This window comes from Ranitomeya variabilis, chromosome 2 (genome assembly GCF_051348905.1).
Source record: "Ranitomeya variabilis isolate aRanVar5 chromosome 2, aRanVar5.hap1, whole genome shotgun sequence".
Classification (NCBI taxonomy): Eukaryota; Metazoa; Chordata; class Amphibia; order Anura; family Dendrobatidae; genus Ranitomeya; species Ranitomeya variabilis.
This window is the reverse complement of record NC_135233.1, coordinates 193,373,595-193,395,534: the sequence shown is the minus strand read 5'-3', so window position 1 is coordinate 193,395,534 and position 21,940 is coordinate 193,373,595. Positions and strand designations below refer to the sequence as shown.

At 42.3% G+C, this 21,940-nt stretch overlaps 1 protein-coding gene across 4 annotated transcripts in view; it reads left to right on the top strand.

Annotated features, from left to right (window-relative positions):
- GABRA3 (gamma-aminobutyric acid type A receptor subunit alpha3) overlaps positions 1–21,940 on the top strand; it is a 161,936-nt gene that overhangs the window by 118,971 nt on the left and 21,025 nt on the right. For all 4 annotated transcript variants that reach the window (XM_077283362.1, XM_077283363.1, XM_077283360.1 and 1 more), the window contains exons 7-8: positions 15,880–16,023; positions 21,608–21,760. In XM_077283362.1, the coding sequence (XP_077139477.1) occupies positions 15,880–16,023; positions 21,608–21,760 (297 nt within the window). The remainder of the gene's footprint in view (positions 1–15,879; positions 16,024–21,607; positions 21,761–21,940) is intronic.

Below are 21,940 nucleotides of genomic sequence, written 5' to 3'. Positions count from 1 at the left end.
CAGATCTATGCAGGTCATTGACTAGGTGTGAGATCTTGCATGGAGCCCCAGATCGAGGGAGATTATCAGTGATCTTGTATGTCTTCCATTTTCTTATTATTGCTCCCACAGTTGATTTCATCACACCAAGCCTATTGCAGATTCAGTCTTCCCAGCATGGTGCAGGGCTACAATTTTGTTTCTCGGGTCCTTCGACAGCTATTTGGTCTTCACTCTTCACCATAGTGGAGTTTGGAGTGTGACTGTTTGAGGTTGTAGACAGGTGTCTTTTATACTGATAACAACCTCAAACAGGTGCAATTACTACAGGTAATGAGTGGAGGACAGAGGAGCCTCTTAAAGGAGAAGTTACAGGTCTGTGAGAGCCAGAAATCTTGCATGTTTTAGGTGACCAAATACTTATTTTCCACCATAATTTGCAAAATAAATCTTGCCAAATCAGACAAGGTGATTTTATGGATTTGTTTTCTCCTTTTGACTCTCATAGTTGTGGTCTACCTATGATGTCAATTACAGGCCTCTCTCATCTTTTTAAGTGAGAGAACTTGCACAATTGATGGCTGACTAAATACTTTTTTCCCCCACTGTATATAAGGCACAATTTAGAAAGGATTTAAAAAAATATAATTTATGTAAACCAAAATAGATTTTTTAATTAAAAATGGGAATTTTCAGTTTAATTGATGAAGGAAGCAAGAATTACCAAAAATAAGGGACTCAGATACACCCTGTATTAGACATAAAGGAGGCCTCATAAACATTCTGGTCATTGTCATGTATTGGTCTCCTAGACTTATAAAGACTGTGCACTTCTGAGGGTTATGTACCAAGGAAATGTCCTCCAGACCAAGGACTAGTCTATGGGTGAGCAATATCATACCCATAAGGGAATGTGCACACATGGAGTAAAATTTCTGAACTATTTCTGCATCTCTTGGCATGAAAAATGCAGCTGCAAAATGGACGTTTTTGGTGCATTTTTGCCACGTTATTGATTGGAGTGAAATCAATGGTGAAAAATGCAGAGAATTGACATGCAACAGATTGTTTTCTGCACCAAATCTGCAAGTCAAAAATACTCAACGTGTGCATGACACTTCAGGTATTTCATTCTCTTTTCTGGCATCAGGTTTTGCGTCAGGTTGTGTCACAAATCCAGGCAGAAAAACGCGACAAAAATGCACCAAATCTGCAACACAGCTTAAATTTTGAATGTTTTTTTAAGGGTTATACAGTATAGCAACGAAATGTACTCCAGACCACAGAATAGTCTATGGATAAGCAATCCGATAACATTTTGAACAACTTTTTTGAGGCTTTTACAGCAACGAACTGTAACCAAGAAGATGTAATACCCTATGGATGAGCAATATATTACCTGTGACGCGAGTCACTATAGTAAGTATTAGTCCCAGAAGCGGAGAGAAAGACTACAATATCAGATAGTAAAAATATATACTACTTACAGAATAAGTAACCGGAGGTCAAATAATCCGAGGTCAGGTCCAGGAAATGGCGCAGTACAACAAGGGGTAGTCAGAAACTAAATCCAATACACGAGCCGAGGTCAGGAAAGCCAGAAAGACAAAACAGTTTACAGGGAGCAAGTACCCCATTTTGAAAATTATACCCCCCTGGAAATTTACCTACAGGTGTAGTGATGATTTTGACTCCATGTGTGTTTTCCAGAAACAAGCAGCAGTGGATATTGCTGAGTAAATTGTAAGGCTACGTTCACATTTGCGGTCAGCGCCGCAGCGTCGGGCGCCGCAGCGGCGCCGCATGCGTCATGCGCCCCTATATTTAACATGGGGGCGCATGGACATGCGTTGTGCTGCGTTTTGCGCCGCATGGCCGCAAGCGTTGGACGCAAGAAACGCATCAAGTTGCATTTTTTTTGCGTCCAACTTTCGGCCAAAAACGACGCATGCGGCGCAAAACGCAGCGTTTTAGCGTGCGTTTTGCCGCGTTTTTGTTTGCGTTGTGCGCTGCGGCGCCGACGCTGCGGCGCACAACGCAAATGTGAACGTAGCCTAAACTGCCGTTGTAGTGACCAGTACGTTGTAGTGACCAGTACGTTGGAGTCACCAGTACATTGTAGTCACCAAGTACGTTATGCCAGCTCATGCTTCTGGAGACATGCACCAGTAAGTTAGGCGGGCTCTCATCGCTACAGAAATGCCAAACACGTGGACGCTAAATATGGGTTAAGCACACCGGGGCTCAGAAGGGAGGTGGACACTTGGATTTGGGAGAGCGGAATTTGCTGAATTTCTTTTGGGGGGTGAAGAGCCATTTTTCTTTTTCAGAGCCTTTGTACCACCAGTATCATGGTAGCCTCCAATGTTTTCGTTAACAGATGACAGTCCTGTGTTGGGGCTTGCTTTTTTGTGAATGTAGTTGAAGGTTTTATTGGGAACTTTTTACATAACATTTTGGATCACATTAATCCTGTGCTCTAAGCTGAACACTTACTTTGGGGTTTCCATCTAAATGTCCGAGTGATGTGATTTAGATCAAAACCCTGAGGGATCCATTCACTATAATGAGACAGCAACGTGACTCTGGACCCCGTTTTGCTTATGTTCAGCCTTGTTCTTCTTTTCAGAAGTGCACAAAACTGTGGCAGACAGCGCTTTTATGTTAGCCAAAAAAGACCGACACTGCCGGATTACAAGTGAGACGGCGTCCACAGTGCCTTGTTATAGGGAATCTTCCACCAGGGGTTCCGTCTGAATTACTTACTTCGGAAGTTTACACAGACACCTCAGTGCAAGCACTCAGAGCAGAGCGCAGGATAAATGTGAGCTGAGCCTTAGTGCAATCTTTGGGAGGCAGCATGAACAAATCAATAGTGAAGAAGTGAAAAATTGGCTCTATTTATTTTTTACACCATTCCTCATATGGTATAATTGATTAGGCAACTTTATTCTTAGGGTCGGTGCGATTACAGAGATACCAGATTTATATAGTTTTTTTTTCTGTTTGTTTGCTGTCACACACTAAGACGCTTTTTATTGCAAAAAAAAGTTTTTGCATTGCCATATTTTGAGAGCTATAATTTTTCTATATTTTGTTCAAAAGAGTCATGTTATGGCTTGTTTTTTTGGGACAAGTTTGTTTTTATTGGTACCATTTTTGGGCACATGACATAGTTTGATCGCCTTCTACTCCGATTTTTGGGAGGCAGAATGATAAAAAAACAGCAATTTAGGAATTGTTTTTTGGGTTTTTTTTATGTGTGTGGTAAAATTGATAAGGCAGCTTTATTCTTCGGGTCAGTACGATTACATATTTATATCTCTTTTTTTATGTTTTGGCACTTTTACACAATGAAAACTATTTTACAGAACAAAATATTATTTTTGTAATGCTTTATTCTGAGAGCTATAACTTTTTTATTTTTCCACTCATGGAGCTGTATGGTGGATTATTTTTTGCATGACAAGAAGACGTTTTCATTGCTACCATTTTTATTTAAATTTGTCTTTTTGATAGCGTTTTATTCCATTTTTTGTTTGGTCATATAATGAAAAAGTATCATTTTTTGACCCTTTTTTAATTTTTTTACGGCATTCACTGAAGAGGTTCACTAGTATGACAGTTTTATCAGGCAGTTGTTGTGGATGTGGCAATACCAAAGATGTATACTTTTTGTGTATTTTTTTTGCATAAAAATAGAAATTTATCGGTAGAATAAGTTATCTTTTCAATATTTTATGATTTTTAAAAAAAAAAAAGTTTACAATTTTTTAAACTTTTTTTTCTTTGTCTCACATTGGTCTTTGACATTCAGCAACCTGATTGTTGTTATAAACCATTGCAATGCATAGGCACTGCAATGATTTATAAGGCCGGCGTCACACTGGCGAGTTTTACGGACGTAAGGGTATGTGCACATGTTGCGGATTTCTTGCAGAAATTTCCTGAAGAAAACCGGAAATTTTCTGCAAGAAATCCACATTTTTTTTTTGGCGTTTTTTTTCCTTTTTTTTCGCCTTTTTTTAGCATTCTGCAAGCGTAATTAGCTTGCAGAATGCTAAAGTTTTCCAAGCGATCTGTAGCATCGCTTGGAAAACTGACTGACAGGTTGGTCACACTTGTCAAACATAGCGTTTGACAAGTGTGACCAACTTTTTACTATAGATGCAGCTTTTGCAGCATCTATAGTAAAAGATAGAATGTTTAAAAAAAATAAAAAAAATAAAAAAATGCTTATACTCACCCAGACATCTCATCAGCGGCGTCCGTTCGTCTTCCTATAGCTGGTCTGTGCGCACAGGACCTTCCGTGACGTCACGGTCACGTGAGCGGTCACATGACCGCTCACGACCAATCACAGGACAGTGACGTCATCGGCAGGTCTTTTCACCGCACACCAGCTACAGGAACCGAAGCGACAGCGTGCAGTGGAGGCGGGAAGACATCGAGGGTGAGTATAGGACTATATTTTATTTTAATTCTTATTTTTTGACCACTTATATGGTGCCCAGTGCGTGGAGGAGAGTCTCCTCTCCTCCACCCTGGGTACCAACCGCACATAATCTGCTTACTTCCCGCATCGTGGGCACAACCCCGTGCGGGAAGTAAGCAGATCAATGGACCCCTAGGTGTGCGGAATCCCCGCAATTCCGCATTTTAATGAACATGTTGCTTTTTTTTCCGCGATGCGATTTTTTCGCTGAAAAAAAGGCTACATTTGCACAAAAAATGCGGAATACACTTAAAATAATAGGAGGCATATGTAAGCGTTTTTTTCGCGTTTTTGTCACGTTTTTATAGCGAAAAAACGCGAAAAAAACGCGAAAAATACTTAACGTGTGCACATGGCCTAAGAGCGCAGAAAATACGTCCGTAAAACTCGCAAAATAAACGGCACAATTATTCTCAATGGGGCTGCTCCTATCAGCCGTATATTACGGTTCAGTATTATACGGCTTTCTACGGCCATACAAAATCGCAGCATGCTGCGTTTGTCAGCGTATTGCGCAAAAAAATCGCCAATGAAAGTCTATGGGGGCGAGAAAAATACGGATTCCACACAGACCAGCAGTGTGACTTGCGAGAAATAAGCAGCGGTGTTAGTGAAAAGTCGGTAATTCAATTACCGGCTTTTCATTTCTCCTGCCTAAACCCGACAGGATATGAGACATGATTACATACAGTAAACCATCTCATATCCCCTTTTTTTTTGCATATTCCACACTACTAATGTTAGTAGTGTGTATGTGCAAAATTTCAGCGCTGTAGCTGCTAAAATAAAGGGTTAAATGGCGGAAAAAATTGGCGTGGGCTCCCGCGCAATTTTCTCCGCCAGAGTGGTAAAGCCAGTGACTGACGGCAGATATTAATAGCCAGGAGAGGGTCCATGGTTATTGGCCCCCCCGTGGCTAAAACCATCTGCCCCCAGCCACCCCAGAAAAGGCACATCTGGAAGATGCGCCTATTCTGGCACTTGGCCACTCTCTTCCCATTCCCGTCTAGCGGTGGGATATGGGGTAATGAAGGGTTAATGCCACCTTGCTATTGTAAGGTGACATTAAGCCAGATTAATAATGGAGAGGCGTCAATTATGACACCTATCCATTATTAATCCAATTGTTTGAAAGGGTTAAAAAACACACACACACATGATTTAAAAGTATTTTAATGAAATAAACACAGCGGTTGTTTTAATATTTTATTGCTCTCTCAATCCATTTGCAGACCCTCGCTTGGCAAAACAATAAACCCACAATATACATACCTTCTGCTGACCCGTCACGTCCCACGAGGTAATCCATCTGAAGGGGTTAAAATAATTTACAAGCAGGAGCCCTGCAAATGCAGCTGTGCTCGTGCTTGTAATTCCCCGGCGAATGAAGGAAACTGCAGCCTGGGAACTTTTTCCCACGCTCCAGGTCATATGAGGACATCCACCAGGGGGCGCATCACCGCGACTGAAGGAAATGTAGGTCAATTACCTACATTTCCTTCATTCGCCGGGGAATTACAAGCACGAGCACAGCTGCATTTGCAGGGCTCCTGCTTCTAAATTATTTTAACCCCTTTTAAAATTACGTCACGGCTTGTGATTGGTTGTGTGCCGCCCATGTGACCGCGACGCGGCCAATCACAGCAAGCCGTGACGTAATTTCAGGTCCTGATGCCTATTTCTGCATTCAGGACCTGAAATTAATAAATACGGTGGAGAAAATATCGGATGATGGGAGCTGAACCATAGATTAACATTGGGCCGAGTGCTAGCTAGAGTGATAGCAAGGTGGCATTAACCCTTCATTACCCCATATCCCACCGCTACACGGGAGTGGGAAGAGAGTGGCCAAGTGCCAGAATAGGCGCATCTTCCAGATGTGCCTTTTCTGGGGTGGCTGGGGGCAGATGTTTTTAGCCACGGGGGGGCCAATAACCATGGACCCTCTCCTGGCTATTAATATCTGCCCTCAGTCACTGGCTTTACTACTCTGGCGGAGAAAATTGCGCGGGAGCCCACGCCAATTTTTTCTGCCATTTAACCCTTTATTTGAGCAGCTACAGCGGCCAAATTTTGCACATACACACTACTAACATTAGTAGTGTGGAATATGCAAAAAAAAAGGGGATATGAGATGGTTTACTGTATGTAAACCATGTCTCATATCCTGTCGGGTTTGTGAAGGAGAAATGAGAAGCCGGCAATTGAATTACCGGCTTTTCACAGATATCGCGCTTAATGAAATATAAATACAGAATATATATATATATGTGTCTCAATGACATATCTATATATATATACTGTATATATTTTTTAACGAACATTTGAGCACATAAATCCATTAGATGTCGGGTTTGCAAGCCTGCGAGAAAATCTCGGCATACGGATGCCATACGGATGTCACACGGATGTCAAAGGGATCATTTGATGCGAGGAAATCGCATCCTCGCACTGCACACGGATCACTGTTTTGGAAACATTTGTGCGATTCTCGTCCGTGAAAAACGGACCGTTTTTTTATACGTTGTGTGTGTCCCCGGCCTTAGTGCTGCACTGACACAAGTCCCTCAGACTGTGCTCTGCGCATGGTCTAAGGGTCTTGCCGTAGCCTCATGAACCGGATGTCATCATGACGACATCAGGTCACCATGGCAATGATCAGACCCCCGCGATTACGTTGCAGGGGCTCCGATTTGAGGGCATTGGGGGCCCCCTCCCTGTGCCTGCCTTCTAAATGCTGTGATCAATGTCGATCGAGGCATTTAGATGGTTAACCTGCCTTGATCAGTATTGACTGCGGGCACCACTCTTGGCAGTGAGAGCCGGGTGTCAGCTGTAATATCAGCACCCAGTACGTCTAAGTTCGGGAAGGGGATAAGACCTATTTTTTTTATTATTTAGCTTATATTTTACTTGAAATTTGAATTTGCGATTGTCTGACTGGTTTCTCTGTATACTGTGATAATTCTGTATATAGTGAAAATTATGGTTTCCTATGTAAGCACAGAACAGTATGAGAGCAGCTCTGCACTTCTATAGCCAAAACATCACAAAAAATATTGCATATAATTGGCTAACAAGAGTGATCTACGAGTATAAAACAGCCGACGTAGTGTATAACACAGGCCACGTAGTGTATAATACAGCCAATGTAGTGTATAACACAGACCAGGTAGTGTATAACACAGGCCACATAGTGTATAACACAGCCCACGTAGTATATTGCATAGCCCTCGTAGTATATTGCACAGCCCACGCAGTACATTGCACAGCCTACATAGTACATTGCACAGCCCACGTAGTACATTGCACAGCCCACGTAGTATATTGCACAGCCCACCTAGTATATTGCACAGCCCACGTATTATATTGCACAGCCCACGTATTATATTGCACAGCCCACGTAGTATATAGCACAGCCCACGTATTATATTGCACAGCCCACGTACTATATTGCACAGCCCACGTATTATATTGCACATCCCTCATAGTATATAGCACAGCCCACGGAGTATATTGCACAGCCCACGTATTATATTGCACAGCCCACGTAGTATATTGCACAGCCCACATAGTATATTGCACAGCCCACATAGTATATTGCACAGCCCACATATTATATTGCACAGCCCACGTATTATATTGCACAGCCCATGTAGTACATTGCACAGCCCACGTATTATATTGCACAGCCCACGTATTATATTGCACAGCCCACATAGCATATTGCACAGCCCACATAACATATTGCACAGCCCACGCAGTATATACAGTAGCAATGTGGGCATCATATACCTTTAAAAAAAAAGAATTTAAATAAAAAATAGTTATATACTCACCTTCCGTTGGCCCCAGATCCAGGCGAAGCGGTTACCGACGCTCCTCGCGCGCTCCGGTCCCAAGAGTGCATTGCGGTCTTGCGAGATGATGCGATACATCATCATCTCGCGAGACCGCAATGCATGGAAAGGTCACCGGAGCGTCGCGAGGAGCGGGAAAGGCCGGTTCTGGATCCGAAGGGCCGATGGACAGTGAGTATATAACTATTTTTATTTTTATTTATTATTTTTAACATTAGATCTTTTAACTATTGATGCCGCATAGGCAACATCAATAGTAAAAAGTTGGTCACACAGGGTTAATAGCAGCGGTAACAGAGTGCATTACACCGCAGCATAACGCGGTCCGTTACCGCTGTCATTAACCCTGTGTGAGCGCTGACTGTGGGGAGTATGGAGCGGGCACTGACTGTAGGGAAGAAGGAGCGGCCATTTTGCCGCCGGACTCTGCCCGTCGCTGATTGGTCGTGGCTGTTTTGCCGCGACCAATCAGCGACTTGGATTTCCATGACAGACAGAGGCCGCGACCAATGAATATCCGTGACAGACAGACAGACAGAAGGACAGACAGACGGAAGTGACCCTTAGACAATTATATAGTAGATGAGCTTAACCTGCTGACTCAACTTTAATTTGAGGGTGTTCACACCCTAATTGGAGTGAGGCTATAGGAATTACAGCTCTTTAACAAGTAGCTGCCTCTTTTTAATGCGACCAAAAGTAATTGGACATTTATCTCCAAAGCTCTTTAATGAGCTGCATGGGCTTTTCCTGCATTAATCCATCATCAATTAAACAGGTCTGGAGCTGATTCCAGGTGTGGTATTTGCATTTGGAAGCTGTTGCTGTGAACCCACAACATGCAGTCATAGGAGCTCCGAATGAAAGAAAAACAAACCATCATTAGGATAAAAGAAAAAAATCCATCAGAGATGTAGTAGAAATGTTAGAAGAGGGCAAATCAACAGTTTGGTACATTCTGCAAAAAAAAAAACAAGTGCACTTGTGAGCTTGGGAACTCAAAAAGACCTGGACATCCACAGAAGACAACAGTGCTGCATGATCACAGAATCCTTCCCATGGTAAAGAAAAACCCCTTCACAACATCCAGCCAAGTGAAGAACACTCTCCATGAAGTTGGTGTCTCAATATCTAAGTTTACCATAAAGAGAAGAATTCATGAGTAGAGCTGAGCGAATTTGATCGGGTCGCTGCTTATTCGGCAAGCTATAGCGCTTACCGAATAAGCTACAGGGGAAATCCGGATACATGAAGCGCGCCGGCTGATCAGATGTTCGGCTCCGCAGCTGCATGTGTCGCGACTGTGTGACAATCACAACACATGCATGGAGAGCCTGTGTTTTGTGACTGTGACACAGCTGCGACACATGCAGCTGCAGAGCCGAAGAGCTGTTCAGCCGGCATGCTCCATGTCGGCGCGCTCCATGCTCAGCTGTAGTTTATTCGGTAAGCGCTGTAGCTTGCCAAAAAAGCAGGGACCCGATCAAATTCGCTCATCTCTATTCATGAGCACAAATCCAGAGAGTTCATCACAAGGTGTAACCATTAATCAGCCTTAAAGGGAACCTGTCACCCCCCCAGGCGTTTGTAACTAAAAGAGCCACCTTGTGCAGCACTAATGCTGCATTCTGACAAGGTGGCTCTTTTAGTTATGCTCCTTGCACCCGCTGAAATAAACACTTATAAAATGTGCCCCCTCATACCGTGAAATCGCCAGGGAGGCGGGTCTTTCCCCCTAATCAGACGCGGCACAGCCGTCATTCCTAACCCCCTTGGTGCCGTGCGCCTCCTCCTGAGCGTTGTTTGAATCTGTCTCGGAGCCTGTGCTGTTATGTTATCCCTTGGCCATGCGCAGTTAGCGCTGCCCTTCTTCTGACATCATTTGATGTCAGGCTGACTGCACCTGTGCGGCCGCGCTGACCGAGATCCCGCCCCGCGGTGTCTTCTGATTTATTCACACTGTGGGGTCTGATCTCGGGTCATAATTTCATTTCTGCGGTTGAGTCCATCAGGAAATCTTGTGCCCAGCATGAAAATCCAATATGCTTCACGGGTGAGTAAAGTTCTATGTAAATCACCCCCGCGGTGAGGTTTATTAACCCTCTCGATGCCAGAAACTCTAAAAGATGAAATGTCACGTGAATGATAATCTATAAAATGTTTGGCTGCAGAAGAAATGTTGCGATTAAAATTCCTTTCATTAGAAATATCATGCAGATGCTCAGAAACACGAGTTTTTAACTTGCGAATAGTGCAACCGACATAAGATTTATTGCAGGCAACACAATCAATTTTATATATTACAAAACGGGTATTGCAATTAATAAATTTATTTATATAAAAAATATTAGATGGACTCAACCGCAGAAATGAAATTATGTTTCACTACTGATTTCCGTCATTATTTTGCAGCTTAATTTATATTTGTTATATTTGTATATATTTGTTTCTCATTTGTTTCATTCTTGTATATATTTTTTTGTATTTTTATATGTTTCATTCACATATTTTCAGGACCTGTTCATTGATTATACCATGTGATTTGTATATAGAAATCTTATTGGCTGTCGGGTCCTTAAATAACGGTGTCTGTGTGGGGTAAATTAGCTTGGATAAAGACTGCTTGTCAGTCGAAACGCGTCGCTCACCCTCAGGGGTTCATGGTGGGTCCATGGAGCTTGTACTGCTATTTTAACCATTTGGATTAAAGATTTATATTTTATCAAGAGTAAGCTGGAAATTTCGTTTTTTTCTATTCACCACGTTTTATTGGGACTGCTTCCGTGCTTCTCTTCAGGATCAGTGAGCTGGCTCCCCAGTTTTCTTTCCTTCTCATGTGATGCCGATTGCCTTGCACCTGATCCAAATTTTTTGGCTCCTCAATTCTGGACCCACCACCCCACTATTTCATGAGGGTAACGTATATCCTTGATTTTCATTCATTGTTATTTTATTTTATTTGGTTTTTTGAGAAAAGAAAAATTTTTTTGTTGCACAATATATTTTTACTGCAATATGGCGGAAATTGCTAGAAATCGTGCCCAGAAGGCTGCACAAGTCTTCTCTGATGTGCCTTATACCAATGGCGATTCTGTGGATGTTACAGACATTTTTGCTCAGTTACAAAAATCTATGATTCAAGAAACTAAAGTTTGGTGGGATTTAACAACGTTGCAAAATTATGTCTCAAAGGACATGATTCCCAGAGGCTTACGAATAAAGAAAAAATCTACCACCAACTTTAGTGAAACATTCTCAAATGAGTGGAATTCAATTTTAAGCACATGTTCACTTAATTTAATGCGTTTGATTATTAAGCATGAAGAACTCAAACTATCTATCATACAGAAAGACATTGACAGTGCTAAAAGTGAATTGAACTCTCACAATGTTGTTTTGGATGAAAATATATGTTTCACAAAAATTCAGGATGAATTAACTAAACTAGAGGATGGTATTATGCTTAGAAAAAAGAGAAAATTCCAACGTGATTTGGAGGATTATACATCCAATAAAGTCTATGAATGGGATTCTTTTTCTAGAACTCCTAAATCTATTTTAAGACAGAACAATTATAAAAGGAGACACTCTAGGAGATATGTCAGTTTTAGTTCTCATGAAGGAGATTCTGGAGATTATGGTTCCAGTGTGTCAGATGCGTCTTTAAATGAATCTTCTGCATGCAGCACTACCAAGAGCATGAACAAATCAAAAAACGCAAAAGGCGTGGCGGCCGGAAACATAGAAGGCAGTTCTGGCATGCAAACACGCCAGAAGAAATTCACACCGAAATAAGTCCTAACAATGTATTAAATCTTTCTTCTCGTAATTTTTCGGACGAACAGTTAAAATTGTTGTCGTATGGACTTAATTTTGTTCCAGATCACAATTTTAATTTATTTACCACTTTATTGGATATTAATAAATTTGTCCGTAATTTAACGGTAAAAAAACATTTTTGGGCTGACGATCCTGATATTTGTGATGACCAGACTGTCATTACAAAAAATGAATTTCATTCGCTTGATTTTCAGGAACAACTAACCTTATTGACATTACAAGAATTGCAGGATCATGACACCATTTCCCATCCTCCTATCAATCAGTCTAATCAGCTGAAACTAAAAAATCCTTTTTTTTACCCAATTCAATCCAGAGCAGATTGCATGAATCGCTTTCAAGAAGTTCTCGAACGGGAACTTAAACAACTTAAATATGGAGAATCGGTACCATGCACATCAAATTTGACAAAAAAACAAAGAAATATCATTAAGGAAATCCAGGACATGAAGGACATCACCATAAAAATGAGTGATAAGGGAGGAGTGGTTGTTATTATGGACTCTTTGCAATATGAGAAAGCCATTATGGATTTACTATCGGACACCACCACTTACAGTAAACTAAGTTTGGATCCCACCATTAATTTTAAAAAGAAAATGGATGATATGATACAAGATGGTTTATCCTTAGGTGTTATATCCAAAAAACAAGCGGATTTCTTAATAATTTCACATCCCGTGACTCCAATAATGCACGGTCTGCCTAAGATCCATAAAAACCACGACTGTCCTCCGATGCGTCCGATAATTTCCAGCATTGGATCTATAAATGAACGCATGGGTCAGTGGTTAGACTCTTTATTGCAGCCGTTAGTTTTGAAATTGCCAGGGCATATTAGAGACACCAAAGACATAATTGATGTAATGTCACATAAAACATGGCTAGCTGACTTTTCATGGCTCAGTTGCGATGTAATTTCTTTGTATACGTGCATTCCTCATAATTTAGCACTTCAGGCGTTGGAATTTCATTTACGTTTATACAGCCATTATTCACAGGATTTGATTCAATACATGTTGCAAGTAACTTTTTTTCTGTTGACTCACAATTTTTTTTCTTTCAATTCTTCTTATTATTTGCAGTGTACCGGTGTTGCAATGGGGGTGAAGTTTTCACCTTCCCTGGCAAATTTGGTTATGGCGTATTGGGAACATCATTTTTTATTTTCCCATTCTAATCATTTTTCTTCCCACATATTCTGGTATGGCAGATACATCGACGACACACTCATCATTTGGAGGGGCGATGTATCTGCCATACCGGATTTCATTTTGTATATTAATAATAATGATTTCAATATCAGGTTCACTTTTGTTCATAATAAATTTAAAATTTCATTTCTTGATTTGGAACTGACGGGTGTGGCAGATGAATTAATATCTACTCAAACTTATTTTAAACCATTGGCAGGGAATTCTATCTTGCATGCAAAGAGCAGCCACCCCAGACATACTGTTCGTTCGGTTCCGGTTGGCGAGTTCATTAGACTGAAGAGAAATTGCAACAATAATAATTTTTTGAAACAAGATCTTGCCAAATCCTGCGTCAAATTCAACAAACGGGGTTATCCCAACTGGATGCTTAACAGAGCCCTCAACATTGCATCTCCTGGTATTCGTTTGAATTCCGATGTAACGCATAATTCAGGTAACATTTCGAACAGTAACATTAATGATAATAGAAATGTTGTATCTAGTACTAATTTAGCCATTAATCAAAAGATTGACAAACCATTTGTTTGTTTACAATATAGTCCTCAATTTCACAAAATTAAAACTCTCATTAATAAATTTATTCCAATTTTATATGAAGATCCAATTCTATTTAAAATCTTACAAGATGGATGCAATGTTGTAGCTAGGAGAGCACCCACTCTTGGGAATATTTTATCACCCAGTCTATTTATTTCTGAGAAACCGCAACCTACATGGCTGAGTTGTAAAGGTAGCTATAAATGTAATGTCCGTAATTGTTCCACCTGCAGACAAATGATTACCACCAAATCTTTTACTGATTATACGGGTTCTAATATTTTTTATATAAATAAATTTATTAATTGCAATACCCGTTTTGTAATATATAAAATTGATTGTGTTGCCTGCAATAAATCTTATGTCGGTTGCACTATTCGTAAGTTAAAAACTCGTGTTTCTGAGCATCTGCATGATATTTCTAATGAAAGGAATTTTAATCGCAACATTTCTTCTGCAGCCAAACATTTTATAGATTATCATTCACGTGACATTTCATCTTTTAGAGTTTCTGGCATCGAGAGGGTTAATAAACCTCACCGCGGGGGTGATTTACATAGAACTTTACTCACCCGTGAAGCATATTGGATTTTCATGCTGGGCACAAGATTTCCTGATGGACTCAACCGCAGAAATGAAATTATGTTTCACTACTGATTTCCGTCATTATTTTGCAGCTTAATTTATATTTGTTATATTTGTATATATTTGTTTCTCATTTGTTTCATTCTTGTATATATTTTTTTGTATTTTTATATGTTTCATTCACATATTTTCAGGACCTGTTCATTGATTATACCATGTGATTTGTATATAGAAATCTTATTGGCTGTCGGGTCCTTAAATAACGGTGTCTGTGTGGGGTAAATTAGCTTGGATAAAGACTGCTTGTCAGTCGAAACGCGTCGCTCACCCTCAGGGGTTCATGGTGGGTCCATGGAGCTTGTACTGCTATTTTAACCATTTGGATTAAAGATTTATATTTTATCAAGAGTAAGCTGGAAATTTCGTTTTTTTCTACTAAAGATCTAAGCAGCCGGATGAATCCTGTGTGTACAGGGCCATACTTTCTGCTCAGATTCTACCAAATGCAGCAAGGAGGATTGGACGACACTTCACAGGCCAGACAGACAATGACCCAAAACATCCTGTGAAAGAAAGAGATGGGATATTTTGCAATCATCACCAGATCTCAGTCCATCGAGCAGCATTTCACAGGCTGAAGACAAAACAAAAAGCAGAAAGAGCCACAAACAAGCGACAAATGAAGTCACTGCAGTAAAGGGGGCAAAGTCTCACACAAGAGGAAACTAGCGATGGTGACGTCCATGGCCTCCAGACTTCAGGCCATCATTGCTCCAAAGGATTCTCTACAAAGTATTTAAAATGAACATTTTATTCAATTACATCTCAGTTGTTTCATTTTAAATCCAAAATTGCAAAATATCAGCCTGCAGAGCTGAAATCAAGAAGATCCAATCACTGGCCAAATATTTCTGAACCTGACTGTATTTTGCCTTTGATGTTAAGCCATAAAAAATACTTTATTCAATTTTGTCTTAGCTTGTTTAACAAAAATAAGAAAATCGAGATTAAAATCAAGAATTTTTCACAATGTAATATATATATACGGTATATACAGTATACACATATTGTTGATGGTTAGCAACAAATAGACAAAACTAAGGTTTGGAATAAGAGAGACAATTTATAGAAGGTAAAACAGAATCTCGCCTGTCCGTCAGCTCATCAAGTCCAGTAGAGGCATGGCTTTATCTTCACCAAGAACAAACATTACAAGCCCTATTCTAGGCACAATTCACACAGTCCGTATTCACACACAATATCATGGGAAAGTTCACACAAAGTACGGTAAGTGAAATCCAGCAATGGTTTTTAGTGATGGTACTACATGGAAAATAATCCTGGTGGTGCTTTGTTCCCTCCGCAGATGCTTATCCCAGTACTGAAGTGGTTTATGCCTGGACCAATGGTTCTGATAAATCTGTTGCTGTGGCTCCGGATGGCTCCAGACTCAATCAATATGACCTGTTAGGTTTAGTAGTAGGAACTGAAACCATTCGCTCCAGCACAGGTACGTACTGACAACTGTCAAGTGACAAATGTATTTTAGTGTGTGAAATATATATTTTTAGCCTTATTAAAGACCTGGCGTTCCACGGACTATATCCTTATCTAGATTATTTGTAGTGGAAAACTTATAGGGACCCTGTAAGCGATCCAAGCTGCCCAAACTGCGGGGAGAAGGAATGGCAGCAAGGTTGCATGTTTGCAGCCAGGTATATTATATAATATGAAGACCTGTCAATCACCTAAAGTAGTGCTGGGAAGAGCCGGCCAGGGCCTATAACCAGATACCAGACTAGTCCAGCTCTTCCCAGCACTGCAGATAACTATCAGGTGTCTCCAGAGTCTACATAGGAAGAGACCTGTTAATCACCTTCAGTAGTGCTGGGAAGAGCCAGACAGGGCCCATAGCCAGATACTAGACTAGTCCAGCTCTTCCCAGCACTGCAGATAACTATCAGGTGTCTCCTGTGTCTACATAGGAAGAGACCTGTCAATCACCCGCAGTAGTTCTGGGAAGAACAGGCCAGGGCCTATAGCCAGATACCAGACTAGTCCAGCTCTTCCCAGCACTGCAGATAACTATCAGGTGTCTCCTGTGTCTACATAGGAAGAAACCTGTTAATCACCCGCAGTAGTGCTGGGAAGAACCGGCCAGGGCCCATAGTCAGATACAAGGCTAGTCCAGCTCTTCCCAGCGCTGCAGGTAACTATCAGGTGTCTCCTGTATCTACATAGGAAGAGACCTGTCAATCACCCGCAGTAGTGCTGGGAAGAGTCGGCCAGGGTCCATAGCCAGATACCACGCTAGTCCAGCTTTTTCCAGCACTGCAGATAACTATCAGGTGTCTTCTGTGTCTACAAAGGAAGGGACCTGTCAATCACCCGCAGTAGTGCTGGGAAGAGCCGGCCAGGGCGCATAGTCAGATACAAGGCTAATCCAGCTCTTCCCAGCACTGCAGATAACTATCAGATGTCCCCTGTGTCTACATAGGAAGAGACCTGTTAACCTGTTAATCACCCGCAGTAGTGCTGGGAAGAGGCGGTCATGGCCCATAGCCAGATTCCAGATTAGTCCAGCTCTTCCCAGCACTGCAGATAACTATCAGGTGTCTCCTGTATCTACATAGGAAAAGACCTGTCAATCACCCGCAGTAGTGCTGGGAAGAGCCAGTCAGGGACCATAGCCAGATACCAGACTAGTCCAGCTCTTTCCAGCACTGCAGGTAATTATCAGGTGTCTCCTCTATCTACATAGGAAGAGACCTGTCAATCACCTGCAGTAGTGCTGGGAAGAGTCAGCCAGGGCCCATAGTCAGATACCAGACTAGTCCAGCTCTTCCCAGCACTGCGGATACCTATCAGGTGTCCTCTGCATCTACATAGGAAGAGACCTGTCAATCACCTGCAGTAGTGCTGGGAAGAGCCGGCCAGGGCCTGTCGCCAGATACCAGGCTAGTCCAGCTCTTCCCAGCACTGCAGATAACTATCAGGTGCCTCCTGTGTCTACATAGGAAGAGACCTGTCAATCACCCGCAGTAGTGCTGGTAAGAGCCGGCCAGGGACCATAGCCAGATACCAGACTAATCCAGCTCTTCCCAGCACTGCAGGTAATTATCAGGTGTCTCCTGTGTCTACATAGGAAGTGACCTGTCAATCACCTGCAGTAGTGCTGGGAAGAGCCGGCCAGGGCCTATAGCCAGATACCAGACTAGTCCAGCTCTTCCCAGCACTGCAGATAACTATCAGGTGTCTTCTGCGTCTACATAGGAAGAGACCTGTCAATCACCCGCAGTAGTGCTGGGAAGAGCCGGCCAGGGCCTATAGCCAGATACCAGACTAGTCCAACTCTTCCCAGCACTGCAGGTAATTATCAGGTGTCTCCTGTGTCTGTGGATCGCCCCCATGGTGCCGTGGGGTACTCGGTATAGGGTCCTGCGGTTCACAGGGGGATGTCACGGTGGCTGACCCGGTCCGTGGCCCTGGGACGTCCGTGTAAAAGGGAAAAGGTCTTTAAAGGGATAAAGTTTGTGTTCGTGACGCTACCTGTGGTATTCGGTCAGGGTGACGCTGCTTTAAGGGGTCCGCTGGGGTGATGTTATGGCAGCTAGATGGTATACCTTCCCACAGGTGAAGTATGTCCCCAGAGCTTCCTGGTGTGTAGATGATGGTATGGTTAGAGGCGCAGAGAAGAACGAAGACACAAGGTTGCAGTCTCTTTACCTTTACTGAAGACTTCAGCATCCACAGTCCACGGCACCGGATCACAGGGCAGGCAGAGTCCGGCCAGTTTGGAGGCAAGTCCAGAGTCCCCTTGTCCAAGTGGAAATCAATAGCCTTCCCTTGCGTTGCAGTGGTGCAGTCCCTTACTGCCTATGGCTTCACATAAAAGTCTCACAGATGTGGTGTCTCTCTCTCTGTCCCCCATATAGGATAGGACAATACCCGTATGACTGGTGGCTTGGGGCTGTTTATATGGACTAGCACGCCCCGGCCTCTGAGGGGTGCCACCGTGCCTCCTGGGTGTAGGTGCGGACAGGTAACTTGCAATTAGCTGTCCTGCCGGTCTCTGAAGTAAAGCATAAAGTTCCTTACTCCCTCGGTGTTCCGGCTACCGGGATTCTGCACCTCAGAAGGAGGCAGCCTGTGCAGGGCTGGTTCCCTTCTGGTATCCTCTCCTTTGCTCTGACTTCCTTCACGCTCACTGCAGTACAGTTCTGCCTTCTGAATGTCTCTTCCCAGGAGCTGTAGCACTTCAGGCTACACGCTCCTCTGCTTCCTTTCCCTCTGTCTTTCTGACAGGAACTGACCCTTTCCCTCCAGTTCAGGATGTTCTTATAGGGGAGTTCACCTAAAACAGGCTTAGAGCTCCCCCTTCTGGTCTGGAGTGTGAACATGTTGCATGCATTGTGTTACCTGGATGCAGTTATCCTTCATTGCCTCCAAAAGTAGCATCACTCTCCTCGAGAGGAAAGCAATACCACGGCGACGACCAGGACCCTGAGGCGCCGCATCTGCATAGGAAGAGATCTGTCAATCACCTGCAGTAGTGCTGGAAGGTCTCCGCTTATGGTCCTCGGATAGATCTTCAAAGTATATTTTCTCTGAAACACTTCAGGATTCATGCTGCCCACAGTTTGGGCTGAAGGTTCCCTTTAAAGAATACCTATCACCAGTCTGGGGATGCCCTTTTTATTTAAAGAATAACTAAATATTTTTATGTTTTTTTTTTCATATTTTAGTGCCCTTATAATTAAACTTAAATCAGTGGGGTCCAGGTCCTGAGACCACCACTGATCACTCAGACTCCAAGTATGGAGTCAATGGAAAGCATAGGATATGAAGCCATACTCCTCTCTGTGCTCAGGCAGGAGCTATGTGCACTTCTTAGGAGCGGGGGAATTGCACGATTTGTGGTGGTCTCTGGACCCAGACCCCCACTGGCCTGCTTGTAATTATAAGTGTACTTATTCTATAAATAAGAAGGGCAACCCCAGACTGGTGAATTCTTGCTAGAAAGTTGCGTCCTTTAAGGCCTCATAAGGAATTCTTGTGACCTTTAATGGTGTATGTGTTATTGAGAAAAATCCTTCCCTCTCTTTCCAGAAATATAAAGGGCAGCCACAAACTGGCGACAGGCGCTATTTACATAGGTGCACTCACACAACCACTATAGATAACTGCAAAGATAGACATTGAATATACAGTGGCATGTAAAAGTTTGGACACCCCTGGTCAAAATTACAGTACTCTTATTGTGACCAGTTAGGCAAGTTGAAGCTGAAATGATCTCTAAAAGGCCTAAAGTTAGAGATGGCACATTTCCTTTTGTATTTTAGGCAAAAATGGTCCAATGCAAAAGATTGGGCACCCTGCATGGTTGGTACCTAGTAGCACCCCTTTTGAAAGTATCACCGTTTATAAACACTTTTTGTAGCCAGACAAGAATCTTTCAATGCTTGTTTGAGGGATTTTCATCCATTCTTGGAAAATTCTTCCAGGTCTGTGAGATTCCTGGGTCGTCTCCCATCCTCTGCTATTTTGAGGTCTAGCCAAAGATTTTCAATGATGTTCAGATCAGGGGACTGTGAAGGCCATTGTAAAACCTTCAGCTTGCGCCTTTTGAGGTCATCTAAAGTGGATTTTGACGTGTGTTTAGGATCATTATCCATTTGTAGAAGCCATCCACTTTTCATCTTCAGCTTTTTACAGATGGTGTTATGTTTGCATCAACAATTTGTTGAAATTTCATTGAATCCATCCACACAGGAGAGGTTTTCTTCTGATGACTCTTCCATGAAGGCCATGTTTGTGCAGGTGTCTCTGAACGGTAGAACAATGTACCACAACTCCAGTCTAAATCTTTCCGGATGTCTTTTGCAATCAAGCGGGGGTTCAGATTTGCCTCTCTAGCAATCCTAGGAGCAGCTCTCACTGAAAGTTTTTTTGGTCTTCCAGACCTTATATTGACCTCCACTGTTCCTGGTAACTGCCATTTCTAAATGAGGAAAGAGCAACTTGAAAGCGCTTTGCTATCTTCTTATCGCCTTCTCCAGTTTTGTGGACCTCCACCATTTTCATTTTCAGAGTGCTAGGCAGCTGCTTAGAAGAACCTATGGTTGCTGTTTTTGGCACAAGATTCGAGGAGTCTGCCTTGTTTTAATGCTGGGAAATTTGCATCCCCTGGCCTTTCCTAACGATTATAGCGAATTCTAAAAATGTAAAAAATGACAATATATACATTTTATGCCTAAAATACGAAAGAAATGTGTCATCTGTAACTTTAGGCCTTTTGGAGATCACTTCATCTGCAATTAGTTTAACTGTTCACAATAACAGTAATTTTGACTAGGGGTGCCCACATTGTTGAATGCCACTGTAGAGTAGCCTAGAACGTTCTTGCATTGTATGATAGCTATAGGAGAATCAAAATTATTCAGGGGTAATCCAAAAAGTTGGAAATGTGAAGTATATTCACATCAAGTGACAGTTATGGCTAACCCTTCTTTACTTACAAACCATAGTTGGTTCAGAGACAGACAAAAAATTATATAAGGTTAAAAATACATTTTGTGTGAGAAATTCTAGATAGATCTCTGGATCTTCATATACATTAACCCCACAGAGACGTGTAGAGGACACATAAGTCACATGTCTGCATGGAGTATATTGGAGGGGGTTAGTAGAAAAATCAAATCCATCCAGGCTGTCTAATACAGGTGACACCTGTCTGCAGGTGACAGGATCATAGAAAATTCTGATCCCGGCAGCTGAACGGAGTTGTACATATTTGTGTTTCTTTCCCAGGCTTGATCTATGTAAAAATGACAAAATCAACTTTACTTTTCCCAGCCAATCAGTGGCCCTGCATCATTAAGACCGCTGCCCCCAGTGATGGGCTGCAGCTGATTGGCTGATCTTACACATGGCCATTGTCCAGTTGGTGTTGACAGTGCCAGACTGTTTAGCCCTTTGACTGGAGGAATGATAATGCTCATTTATCAATTTTGGAGGAAAGCACAACGTTTGGCTTGGACATGACGTTCACATTGTATATGGAGGACTGAGTTATTCTTTTGTTTGCCTCTCAGGTGAATACATTGTTATGACCACGCACTTCCACCTGAAGCGCAAGATTGGATACTTTGTCATCCAAACGTATCTCCCATGTATAATGACAGTCATCCTGTCCCAAGTGTCGTTCTGGCTGAACAGAGAGTCTGTGCCGGCGAGGACCGTGTTTGGTGAGTGAAGAACCTATAGAAAACATACTATAATCCAGATTATTCTGTGTCTTGTCTTCTCTCAACAGCAATGTACTCCTGAGATCAGCATCACACCTGCTAAGTTTTAAATTCAGAACTAGCAGGAAAAAATACTCATCGCACTGTGAAACCCGTGATAACAATAATTATCGGCCGCCA